At 33.6% G+C, this 13,174-nt stretch overlaps 2 protein-coding genes across 3 annotated transcripts in view; both read left to right on the forward strand.

The window, feature by feature from the left end:
• The first annotated feature begins 908 nt into the window (after positions 1-908).
• On the forward strand, positions 909-6,940 carry rsad2 (radical S-adenosyl methionine domain containing 2). Its single transcript, XM_056477043.1, has 6 exons — positions 909-1,315; positions 1,717-1,878; positions 2,735-2,964; positions 5,405-5,554; positions 5,829-5,861; positions 6,235-6,940. Exons 1-6 carry the CDS (start codon positions 976-978, stop codon positions 6,397-6,399), a joined length of 1,080 nt encoding a protein of 359 aa, XP_056333018.1. The 5' UTR covers positions 909-975; the 3' UTR covers positions 6,400-6,940.
• A 3,345-nt stretch (positions 6,941-10,285) lies between these two features.
• rnf144aa (ring finger protein 144aa) overlaps positions 10,286-13,174 on the forward strand; it is an 86,849-nt gene continuing 83,960 nt past the window's right edge. For both annotated transcript variants that reach the window (XM_056476665.1, XM_056476664.1), the window contains exon 1: positions 10,286-10,392. Coding sequence is in view for 1 of the 2 variants with exons in the window: in XM_056476664.1 (XP_056332639.1) it covers positions 10,380-10,392 (13 nt within the window). In the remaining variant the exon portion in view is untranslated. The remainder of the gene's footprint in view (positions 10,393-13,174) is intronic.

Raw genomic sequence — 13,174 nt, forward strand, 5'->3', positions numbered from 1 at the left:
TTATCATTATTATATAAAAATATTATATGCAAAGAATGCAAGTTAACAAGAAATGTAGCTATTTATTGTAGGCTAACTCACAAGTTAAAATCTATTTCTATGGCTGAATTCTGGTGCTCACTGAAATGAATACTGTGCTGTGAATACTTTGTAATTCATTTGTTTCAACAAATATCCAGAAGATTTTAAAATGGGGCAAAATGCAACTCAGTTGTCTCAAATGACTAATTGAAAATAATATAATAATTATTAGTAGTAGTATAAAGTTGTTTACTAGTTTAGTCCCAAATGACTAATTAGAAAAAAAAAAAAAATATATATATATATATATATATATATATATATATATATATATATATATATATATATATATATATATATATATATGTAATAATAATAACAATAATAATATAATATATTATTAAAGTCTAAATAATTATAACAACAATAATAATGATGATAATAATAATAAAATATTATAAAATATGATTGTCGTCTAAACAATAATAATAATAATAATAATAATAATAATAATAATAATAATAAAATTATATTATAAAATATTATAGTCTAAATTATAATAATGATAATAATAATAATTATTATTATAAAATATTACAATTATTAATGTTGTTGTTATTTTGTTTGTTTTGTTGTTACTATATCACTGTTCAAGATGATGAGACAAGAACCAAATATTGTAGGCCTATATTAATATAAAAGAACCATGCATATAATTTATATATGGCCTGCATGCTTTGAGATAGCCTATGGTATAAAGAAAATAAAATGCATCAAGTGTCAATAAGAGAAATGAAACTCTCCGCCTGCATGTTATCAGCTGATAGTGTTTATCTTTCGTTTTCCGTCCTTCCAAGCAAGAAAAGAAACTTATCAGAGTGGTAACTTGACACTGCCCGTCCCGTATAAAAGAGGCGTGTGTTCTCCGGGCGTCAGAATCTACACATCTTCATCATGGTGACATCAAACCAACTTGGCTTTGCAAGACTGTTGATGCAGCTTTGTGTAAAGAACGTCCAAAGTTTCTTTTTAGCGCTGTTGAGATGGCTGTCCATGCAGGTTCCTGGCGCACATGTGCAACAAACTCCAGCTAGAAGGATCAGTCGCCCGGAGAGTCGCACCACTAAGCAGAAAGAGGGATCCAGAGCTCCGTTCACAACTCCAAGCAGTGTAAACTACCATTTCACCCGGCAGTGCAACTACAAATGCGGCTTTTGTTTCCACACTGCGAAGACGTCTTTCGTCCTGCCTATTGAAGAAGCAAAGCGAGGCTTACGATTGCTGAAAGAAGCAGGTAAACGTCTCTTAAAAGTGCAAGTGTAAAAAAATAAATCAATTAAAATTAAGATAATCTATATATAAGTTATAATTATAGCTATATTTCCCCAGTTGAATGATTACATTATGATTTGCAAACTTTTCAAGCTTTTTTGAATAGCCTATGCAAATAGGGTGCTAATTTGCATACACTATTAATATTATTTTTAATTTAATCCAATATGGATTTGGCGAAGTCAGGGTACAAGCTTTAATGTTAACTTTAATGTTTTCTTTCTTTTCTTTTTTTCTTTCTTTCTTTTCTTGACATTCTAGTGCCATATATCAGGCAAATTATGTGAACATAATTTAATGTTTACTTTATTGTACTTTTTGTTATAAAAATATATATAAATATTTAAACATTTTATTATATAGGAATGGAAAAAATCAACTTTTCTGGAGGAGAACCTTTCGTTCACCAGAAAGGCAGTTTTCTGGGAGAGCTGGTGCTGTACTGTAAGCAGGAGCTGCAGCTGCCGAGCGTCAGCATTGTTAGTAACGGCAGTCTGATCAGAGAAAGCTGGTTCCAGAAATACGGTAAGAATCGTTCATGACCAGCAGAGGGCAGCAGAGGTTACTTGCAAACATTTTATACATAATTCACGTCATTGTAATTCATAACAGAGTTTAGCTAGCTTCCCAAAATAGTTAGAACTACTTAAAATGAATAAGCCCATTTAATATCCGAATTTAAGAATTAGTTGTCATTTGAGATAAGCATTGCATTGCATTTCCCTTATGAAAAATAAACAATGTATTATAGGAAATGTGTAGTAAACATGTTTTTGCACATTGATTACCATTTGAATGACCACAAACATCATAATTTTTAATATAATTCATTCATTCATTTTCTTTTCGGCTTATTCCCTTTATTAATCAGGGGTCGCCACAGCGGAATGAACTGCCAACTTATCCAGCACATGTTTTTTACGCAGCAGATGCCCTTCCAGCCACATCCCATCACTGGGAAACATCCACACACACTCATTCACACACATACACTACAGAAATTTAGCTTACTCAATTCACCTGTACCATATGTCTTTGGACTGTGGGGGAAACCGGAGCACCCGGAGGAAACCCACACGAAAACGGGGTATATAATTCATATTCAGTTTAATTTAATTAAATCTTATTTATATTTTTATGCCTTTCTTTAAACATTTTCACAGAAACTGGTCTCATTTAAACTTCTCTAAAGTGTTTGTATTTATAGAAAGTGTGTGTGTGTGTGTGTGTGTGTGTGTGTGTGTGTGTGTGTGCGTGCGTGCGTGCGTGCGTGCGTGCGTGCGTGCGTGCGTGCGTGTGTGTGTGTGAGAGAGAGAGAGAGAGAGAGAGAGAGTTTGTCATCTCCTAAATTGCCAGTTTATTTTGCATCTTTATTTTAAAGGTGACTACTTGGACATCCTGGCAATATCTTGTGACAGTTTTTTTGAAGACACCAATCAACTCATAGGTCGAGCACAGGGCAGGAAGAGCCATTTGGACAATCTACATAAAGTTCGAAACTGGTGTCGAGAGTATAAGGTGGCTTTCAAAATCAACTCAGTCATCAACACATACAATGTGGAAGAAGATATGACCGAGCAGATCACTGCTCTCAATCCAGTACGTTGGAAGGTACTGTAATGTTTACTTTCTTATTTTAAATTGTAAATAAACTGGAAAGAGCATATATTAGAGTATGTTCTATTAATAAAATAAAATAAAATATTGTAGCACAATCGCTTCCCAGCAAGAAGGTTGCTGGTTCGAGTCTCAGCTGAGTCAGTTGGCATTTCCGTGTGGAGTTTGCATGTTCTCCCCGTGTTCACGTGGGTTTCCTCCGGGTGCTCCGGTTACCTCCACAAGTCCAAAGACATCCACTATAGGTGAATTGGGCAAGCTAAATTGTGTGTGTGAGAATGTGTGTGTATGGATGTGTATGGATGTTTCCCAGTGATGGGTTGCAGCCGGAAGGGTATCCGCTGCGTAAAAAACATATGCTGGATAAACTGGTGGTTTATTCCGCCGTGGCGAGCCTAGATTAATAAAGGGATTAAGCCAAAAAGAAAATGAATGAATGAATAAAAAAGATTAAGACCTACAAGGCAATATTTCAGTAAATTTAAGACTTTTTGCGGCCTAAAATTTAAATTTTGGAATTTAAGGCATTTTAAGACTTTTTAAGACCCCGCATAAACCATGTAGATGTAATCAAAAAGAATGCTTTGAGTTTACAGTCAACATACTTTGTAGAAATTCTGTGAATTGAACTGCACAACCCAATAGAAACTATGCTAATCAAAAGGAGAAGAGTTGGTTCACTATAGAACAAAATTTGTTCTATTATTTGTTCATTTTTGCAATTATAGAGAATAAGCTTGGTTATGGAAATGATATCTCTCCAATATGGATGTGAGAGATGTGAAATTGCCACTTGTGTGACTTTGGTGAATCAAATATAATTGTTTGAAAACCTTGACAGAGACATTTTTGAGTATTTTTACAGTTCTGTAAAATACAAACCCACAAAAAAACGTAGAAACGGTTTCGGTATTTTTGTGAAAGCCTGATTATTTTCATGGCAATGTTGATATTTGCATGGAATTGCTCATATACAGTAGGGCTGAACAATATATCGTTTGAGCATTGATATCGCAATGTGGGCATCTGGAATAGTCATATCGCAAGATTAGAATACTTATTAAAGATTTAAAAGGTAAATATATTATTAAACAATTATTAATTATGTATACAATGCTGACCGTGCTATTTTACATTTGATTTCGGTAATTAAATACCGTTCGACTCCCCAGAAAACCATAAAGCAGTTTATTTATTTATTTTTGCTTGTAATTTATTATAATTTCACTTCATAGAAAAAGACTTGATCATCTCCGTCGATCTAAATGAATGAACTCTTTCCGAATAGAGCTATTCTAATCATCTGGTGAAATTATACTCATATCACAATATACTGTATAAAAACAAAATATCACAATGTCAGATTTGTCCAATATCACGGAACCCTAAAATACAGTATAAAAGAAAAGAATATACTGTATATGCACATAAATCAATTAACTTTCTTCATTCATTCATTTACTTTTCAGCTTAGTCCCTTTATTAATCAGGGGTCACCACAACGGAATAAACCGCCAACTTAGCCAGCATATGTTTTACATAACAGATGCTGTTCCAGCCACAAACCAACACGGGACAATGACCATTTTCGTAGTATACCACGGTTTGGAAAATCAAGGTTTTAAAACCGGCAAAAAAATGTTGTAATACCGTTGCTAAGGTATGCGTAAGTTTTTTTTTATAATTATTTTTTTAGGGGTTTTTAACCTGTAATGGATAGAATAGTGCAGAGAATTGACAGGAAATAGTTGGGAGCAGAGAGAGGGGAAGGGTCGGCAAAGAACCTCAAGCTGGGAATTGAACTCGGGTCGCCATGAGCACCATGGTGCTATATGTCGGTGCACTTAACCACTAGGCTATTGGCATCAACAGTTTTTTGGTTAACAGGACAACAGTATCTGCAGCAGAAAAAAAATATCCAAAAATGCCGTTTTAAATTGTAAATAAATCTGTGATTTTAAAACAAATGAGGACAGCAGAAGTCAATTATTGATTTAGATTGTTCAGCCTGACATGTTTACTGCTCCAAAATATTAGAAATCTTTCACAAAATAAAATATATTGTGTTCAAAGAGGAATTTTTTTTTGTTTTTTAGCAAAGAAATTTAAAAAGAATATATTTTAGAGCAGTAATCACAATACTGTGAAACTGTGATATTTTTATCCAAGGTTATCATATCGTCAGAAGCTTATACCGGCCCATGCCTACCCAACACCGAGAAACACCCATACACTTAAATCATTTAATTTATAAAATATAAATTAATTTAAACTACATATAATCCTCTGCTGTCATTGTAACATTTTGTCAAATTTCCTACCAACTTCAGAATGAAAATAATTACTAGACCAGTTTCATATTCAGCATACAGACTGGCATTTCTCCATCATTCGCTCATCACGGTTTTAAGACTATATTATAATGTTCACGCAGGTCTTCCAGTGTTTGCTAATTGAAGGTGAAAACGCGGGGGAGAACAGTCTTCGCGAGGCAGAGAAATTTGTCATTAGCGATCAGCAATTTCAAGACTTCCTGGAGCGCCATCAGAGCATCCAGTGTCTGGTTCCAGAGTCCAATCAAAAGGTAATTTTGAGGCTCAGAGCGCATACTTTGACTCAATTCAGATCAGCATTTCAAAGCAGCTCACAATTTGCAAGATAAAGTGGCTTCAATTTATGGGTAATACTGCAATAAACTTTCAGTTTGAATTCATTACCAAAGCTTTTATGACTTATAAGTGTGCAGTTTGTGTTTGGAATTTAAATAAGCCTTAAATGGATGCCAGGGACTTGAGTATAGAGCATACTGTAAAATTGATGTAAATTGTTTATTTATTCATCTATTTTTCTTTGTACAGATGAGAGACTCTTACCTGATTCTTGATGAATATGTAAGTGGTTCATATTTTCTTCTCAGCAGCATCCATTAAGTTTTCTTCTCATTACTGTGTGAAGGATTCCTTATTTATTATTAGATTATGTTGTCATTGGATTTTTTTCTCTGTATATTAAATTACACTATTATTACAGTGTAAATGATTCCTTTAAATTGCATTATGTCATCATATCAGTGATGGAGGGATTATGGATAGGGATATAATAAGGCCGGCAGTAATTTGCCTCATTCCAGGCATCAAATGACTTTCTGTCCCTGGATAATCTCTGATCTCTATTAATAACCACGCTGTCTATGCTTCATCATCATCATCATCATCATCATCGTGAATAGATTTTTTTTTAAAACCTCTATATCTGATGCCACAGATGCGCTTCTTGGATTGCCGAGAGGGAAGAAAAGATCCATCAAAGTCCATTCTGGATGTTGGTGTGGAAGAAGCCATCAAGTTCAGCGGTTTTGATGAGAAGATGTTTCTCATGAGAGGTGGAAAATATGTGTGGAGCAAAGCAGATATGAAACTGGAATGGTGACCTTATTTAATATTGCTTATTTAAATTGTACAACATTGTTACAGATGATCCATAAGCTGGTATGGGTGCATAAATGTTAGTATATTTCTCTTTTTTATTGCACTGATAAACATATATACAGATTATTAATATAGATATATAAATAGGATATTTATTTATGTTTTATTATTTTCAGTATTTGCAATACTTGCTATTTTTTATTCTTAATATGCTTTTATGTAATCACTGAGGAAAATTAACAACAAATTAATGAACTCACATTGACTAAGTGCACTTTAAAAGCATGTAAGCACTTTGATTATTAAATAAATACGATTTCATTAGTCTGCATGTAAAGGAAATTTCATTAAAGGAAATTGTAGAGGAATTATTCCCATTTTAAAGGAAAATCTGTATTTGTAATATTTAATGAAATTACTTTGTGCACCCTGGTGTTTTATTTTTTGTTTGTTTTTTGATAATTACTGTGAAAATGTAACTTTATTGTATTTGATATTATATTTGTTTGTTTTATTTTGGAAATAAATATTTTTTGAAATGACATCTTGTTGCTAATTTATATCCAACATAATGGTCCAAGCATCTCAAATAATAAAATAAAGCATATAAATGCTCAAAGAATAGGCCAATGCCATATTTTGAAAAGATCCCCAAGCTCTCTGCTCAGTAGTACTGCCTGCCATACAGTACATTTCCATGTTCAAACTACATCATGATTACTTATTATTAGTTTTTACCCTTTTTATAAATTTTTTATTCATTTAAATTATTTTAAATAATTTTTAGATAAAATATACTTAATTTTATGTCAAAAATTGAATATAGTAGTCATTTTAAAACCATGTTACTAGTTGCAAAAAATAGCAGTTTAGAAATAAATGAGGTGCTTGTAATTGCAATCAATGGTTGCCTTAAAATTTCTAGTTCACTGAAAGTGTTATTACAATTGTTTTGTTGTTTTCAGTAATATTTTGTATATCAACTAATTCAAGCAGTCTTGATTTACAATTTAGGTACACTCAACTTAATAATTTTAAATTTAAATTAAGTTGAACGAACTTACAGCGACGCGGTGGCGCAGTGGGTAGCACAATCACCTCACAGCAAGAAGCTTGCTGATTCAAGCCACGGCTGGGTCAGTTGGCATTTTTGTGTGGAGTTTGCATGTTCTCCCCTTGTTCGCGTGGGTTTCCTGCGGGTGCCCCGGTTTCCCCCACAAGTCCAAAGACATGTGACAATTCATCTATAGGTGAATTGGGTAAGCTAAATTTGCCGTAGTGTATGTGTGTGATTGAGTGTGTATGGGTGAGTGTGTATGTGCGTAAAACATATGCTGGATAAGTTGGCGGTTCATTCTATTGTGGCGACCCCAGATTAATAAAGGGACTAAGCCGAAAAGAAAATGAATGAATGAATAAATGAATGAATGAACAAACTTACATTAGTTTAAAGCTTTATTAAATCCCATGGGGCAATTAATTCTGACATAGTGGTGCTTCACATATAACAAGAATGACACAACACAATAAACATCAACACTTAGCATATAGTACACAAACAAAAAACGGGGGGGAAATTATAATTAAATAATAATGATAATTTATAAACTACTAATAATAAATAATAATTTAATGTAATAATAATAAATGTTTAATTTGGTATTTTGTAATGATCATTAAGTGTTACAATTTAAGGATTTTACTAAACTAAACCCTATAGAGAAACTGTGCTACTGTATAATCCATATTGTTGCACTTTTAAAAATTTAGATGTAATCCAAACATAGTCAACCTTTGAATACAGGCCCATAGCCAGGGGGTGTTCACATTGTTCGAAAGACCAACCACAACCCCCCACCCCTCACACCCCAAGTCCAGAATTTGGCACCTAGAAGAGCTAATTTGTCCCATTTTTGACAGAATGTCTTCATAAAATGTGAAAATAACGAATAGAAGAAGGCTTTAAGACTAATTTTATTTTAAATTATTCAAATGGACAGATTCTGACTGAGGAAATGAGCTGTTTGTTATTTACCCATAGGCTACAGTTTTTAATTTAAAACAAGTTAAATAATGGATGATAATAAATTTGTATTTAAAAAATGTATTTTTTTCTTTGTTTAAAATGTTCATTTAAAACTCTAATCTCATTACATTATATGTAAAACTGTAATAATGTAGTTTAAAATTCACATTTGTAAATAAACACCTCGTGGTAAAATAGTATGGTAAGCACTTTGACAAAAATGTAGTAAGTATTTTTGCTGCTTAAAAAGGTGTGGTTATGATCACTATCAAACAAGCTAATTCAGCAAAAAAAAAAATGTCACTAAAATGCAGTATTTTAACCTAATAATTTAACAGAAAATGAGGCGAATAACTGCAAAAAGGTTAACTTTTTTAGAAAAAAAGAACCACCCCTTTCAATAGGCTGGCTATGGGCCTGATGTATTAGGGGAGCCTACTGATTGACTAAATTCCATGAAGTCATTTAATTAGTAACTGAAATTTGACTTACCCAGTACTCCTGATTTGAGGCACTTTTAAAGATTCTATCCATAAATATGTTACACATTTAGTTAAAAACATTTTACTGAGTTTAAACAGGCCCGTAGCCAGGGGGGGTCCAGATGGTTCGAAAGACCCACCCCTCTACTGACAAAGTCCAGAATTTAGCTACTATACAAGCTCATTTGTCCCATTTTTGACAGTATGCCTTCATAAATTGTGAAAATAACCAATAGAAGGCAGCTTTAAGACAAATGTAATGTTTAATTATTCAAATGGACAGATTCTGACTAAGGAAATGAGCTGGCCCGTTTGTTATTTGCCTATAGGCACGGCATAGGCCAGTATAAGATAGTGACGATATGATAACCTTGGATAAAAATATCATGGTTTCACGGTATTGCGGTTACTGCTCTAAAATAATTTCTTTTTTCATATGTCTGGGTAAAAAACTAAAACGTTTTCCCCTTTGAACACAATATATTTTATTTTGTAAAAGATTTCTAATATTTTGGAGCAGTAAACATGTCAGGCTGAATAATTCAAATCAATCATTGACTGTTAGTTTCAAAAACACAGATTTCTTTACAATTTAAAACGGCATCTTTGGATATTTTTTTCTGCTAGAGATACTGTTGTCCTAAAAAAAGAAAGTAAATAACAAATCTTACACATAGTATACCTTTGAAACGGTATTACAGAAAATTTTAGCAGTTTTAAAACCTTGACTTTTTCAAACCGCGGTATACCTTGAAAACGGTTATCGTCCCATGCCTACTATAGGCGACAGTTTTTAATTTTAAACAAGTTTTAACAGGTTCCTAACTGTTTTTGTTTTCTTTTCTGAATGATGGATGATAATAAATTTGTATTTTAAAAGCAAGCATACTTTCATTTTTTTTTTGTTCAACATTTTTTTAAATGAAAAATTCTAAGCTCATAACATTATTTATAAAACTGTAATAACCTACAGTTTAAATGCACATTTGTAAATAAACACTTCGTGATAAAATAATATTGTAAGCACTTTGACAAAAAATGTAGAGAATACTTTTGTTGCATCTATCAAACTGATCCAGCAAAAATTTATGTTTAAAATGTCACTAAAATGCAGTATTTGAACCTCATAGTTTAATAGAAAACGAGGCGAATAAGGTCCACTTTTTGAGAAAAAAAAGAATCACTACTTTCATTAGGCTGGCTACAGACCTGACCTCAACACACCTCTCTTTATTTGAAAGGGTTCCAAATATCTTCTTCAAGAGCACGGTGACAGTTTGTGTGTATTACACCCAACAGAGGGCGCTAGAACTGCACTTTCCCTTTTCACACAAACGCACACACGCACGCACACCGCATATATAGACATACAGGCTGTCTGTACAGCACAGCACTAGGAAATACTCCGACTAATGGCGTCTTCGCAGCGCGTCCGACAGATCAGCTGATTCTTATATCTGCCTGCAAAACTACATGAACACAAAAGGTAAAACCCTCTTGCAGTTTTAGATGGCTACGCTAAACGTGTCCGTTTTAAACTACAGTGTTTTCTAATCCACAGTACACGACACTAACGTTATATTGACTTTGAGTAATGCAGTAGGATTTGTGCAGCGTTCATCCTTCTAAAGGCAAATGTAAATGTCAGCAGGTCAGTATAGATAAAAAATGTCGGTTTTATTTTATTTAGCAACGCTTCACGATCTGCGTTTAGCTATAACGGGCGAATCTCCACTTTCTTCCTGGATGTGCAGCCCCCGTGTAGATTTGTTTACCCGTTTGATGTCTAAATATGGCTGTTTGCTTTTATTATGTAGGTACATATTTACTGTCACATTCAGGCTGACTGGCTTTTATATTGTATTGTGCTCCCTAGGAAGATAGCAATTCTTGCCATCTTGATGTGCGAAAAATGCTGCTGTGGTGCCCCAAAAAACTGCCTAGGTAGCGGTACACTATGTTTCGGGATCATGGGACACTTGGCCCGTCCGGTCAGATGATGCAAATATCTGAAATGGCTCATTCTTGGTGTTTTTTAATGAGTGGATGTGTTTTAGTTCAGGTGTTGGTGCTCTGTAGGTAGTGTAGGATCGGGGTTATGTTTTAAAGTTTGATAGTAGGTTAAGTTTTGACATTAACAACCCATGGAAAGACAGTAGCTTTGAGTTATAAAGATTTCCCATGCTTTTTAAAAATCTTTTGGGGACTGTGTAGTATTTTGGACAGACTGAACTGGTTCCATGGGTTGGAAAAGCTGTATGTTTGATCTGTTGCACTGAATTGTTGAATTTTAAATTGTATCTGTTAACGTGTCATGGTAAGGGGTTTGTGTAAGGGTGTAAATTTGTTTTGACAGTTGGTTGGAATCAACTGTGAGAAGGTGAAGACTTGAACTTTTATATTATATCATATGATATTATATTATATGTTATATTATTTTATATTATATTACTTGCTATCCTTCGGCTTAGTCCCTAATTAATTAGGGATCGCCACGGCGGAATAAATCTCTGGCATATGTTATAATTGTTGCATAATTATTATACTATGTTATATTATGGGTTTTTATATTGTGTTGTATTATATTATCTTATGTTATATTATTTTATAACAAAAAAGTGCTTAATTATATTTAAATTATGTTTGTTAACAAAATGCTAGTGCATCGATTCCACACAATAAGTTCCTTTTCAAAGGCATAGCTCCCCCAAACATGACCGACTCCTGTTAACTCACACATCCTCAGGCCATCCAAGATGTAGGTGACTTGTTTCTTCAGTAGATTTTAGCTGGTATCCATATAATGAAATGCAGTGGGTGCTAGGCATGGGCCGGTATAAGATTCTGACCGTATGATAACCTTGTATAAAAATATCTCACGACTTCACGGTATAACGGTATTGTGATTATTACTGTGATTACTAAAATAAGTAATTTTAAAATGTCTGAGTAAAAAACAACAACTCCCCCCCCATTGAAGATAATTACATTAAACATTTAAAATACTTTGGACCAGTAGCTTGTAATGTAGATGTTCCTTTTCTGCTGGAGAGACTGTTGCACTAAAAAACGAAATAAAATAGTTGTGAAGAAAAATGTAAAAAAACAAAAACAAAATGTACATATACCTTTAGAAACGGAACAGAAAACTGGCGGTTTTAAAGCCTTGACTTTTTCAAACCGTGGTAAACCTTGAAACAAGTTATCGTCCCATGCCTAATGGGCGCCATCACTTTGAGACCCAAACAACATTTAAAACAACTGGGAAGCAAAAATGAATGGATTTCTATACAGTATTTACAACATTATTACCTGTTATTAACAGCCTGGACAAATGGTTCTGAGCATGAAGTATGCACTACCTGTGTCTTACCGCATAATGACATATGCAGTGAAAATCACATGTGAGCTGACATACTAGGGTTTTTTTACCACAGAGAGAGAGAGAGAGAGAGAGAGAGAGAGAGAGAGAGAGAGAGAGAGAGAGAGAGAGAGAGAGAGAGAGAGAGAGAGAGAGAGAGAGAGAGAGGATTAGCTCATGAATATGTCATTATGCAAATTATAATGAATTATTTAGTTATTGATATTTTACAGTACTTGCCTTAAAAGCATGATGGATGGAGGAGATTATACACAAGAAGTGTATGACAGACTAAACACGCTGAGAAATCATAAATGTCAGTATTAGTTAAGGAACATGTTAAAGTTAGCATCTTTCTGTGAGAGTACTAGTTTGGTTTCTTCACACCTACAGAATATTTTTGCAGCTTTTTATAAGAGTTTCCAGTCAGTTTGCAGGAAAACAAGAAAAACTCTTTACTCCCATTGGTCTGTTCATGTAACTAGTGGCTGCGAAGCTTTGACAACACCACATGTTGCTAACTGCAAGTGTTTACATATCGCAGTGCCTGTGTCATCCCTCTAGTATTTGTCAACACTCCACCACATTCATTAATATACTGAATCCAGATCCTAATTCAAACAAGGTTACTATTAAATGATTTATTCAAAGTTTTACATTGTGCAAAATTCTGTCGTTGTTATTTTGTGTAGCAGGCTGTGACAGGCATATGACGTGTTTTATTTTATGTTTTCTCTCCCATATTGTGTTTCCCTTTTCTTTTCTTCTAGATATCAATCGTCAAAATCATAACTGATTAAATGAATTCAAGAAACATCTATTTTATTTATATTTCTTTCTTCTAGATATTGATCATCAAAAAGCATGACTGATCAAATAAATTCATAAAACATTTCTCTTTTAAATT

Source organism: Danio aesculapii, chromosome 17 (assembly GCF_903798145.1).
Source record: "Danio aesculapii chromosome 17, fDanAes4.1, whole genome shotgun sequence".
NCBI lineage: Eukaryota > Metazoa > Chordata > Actinopteri > Cypriniformes > Danionidae > Danio > Danio aesculapii.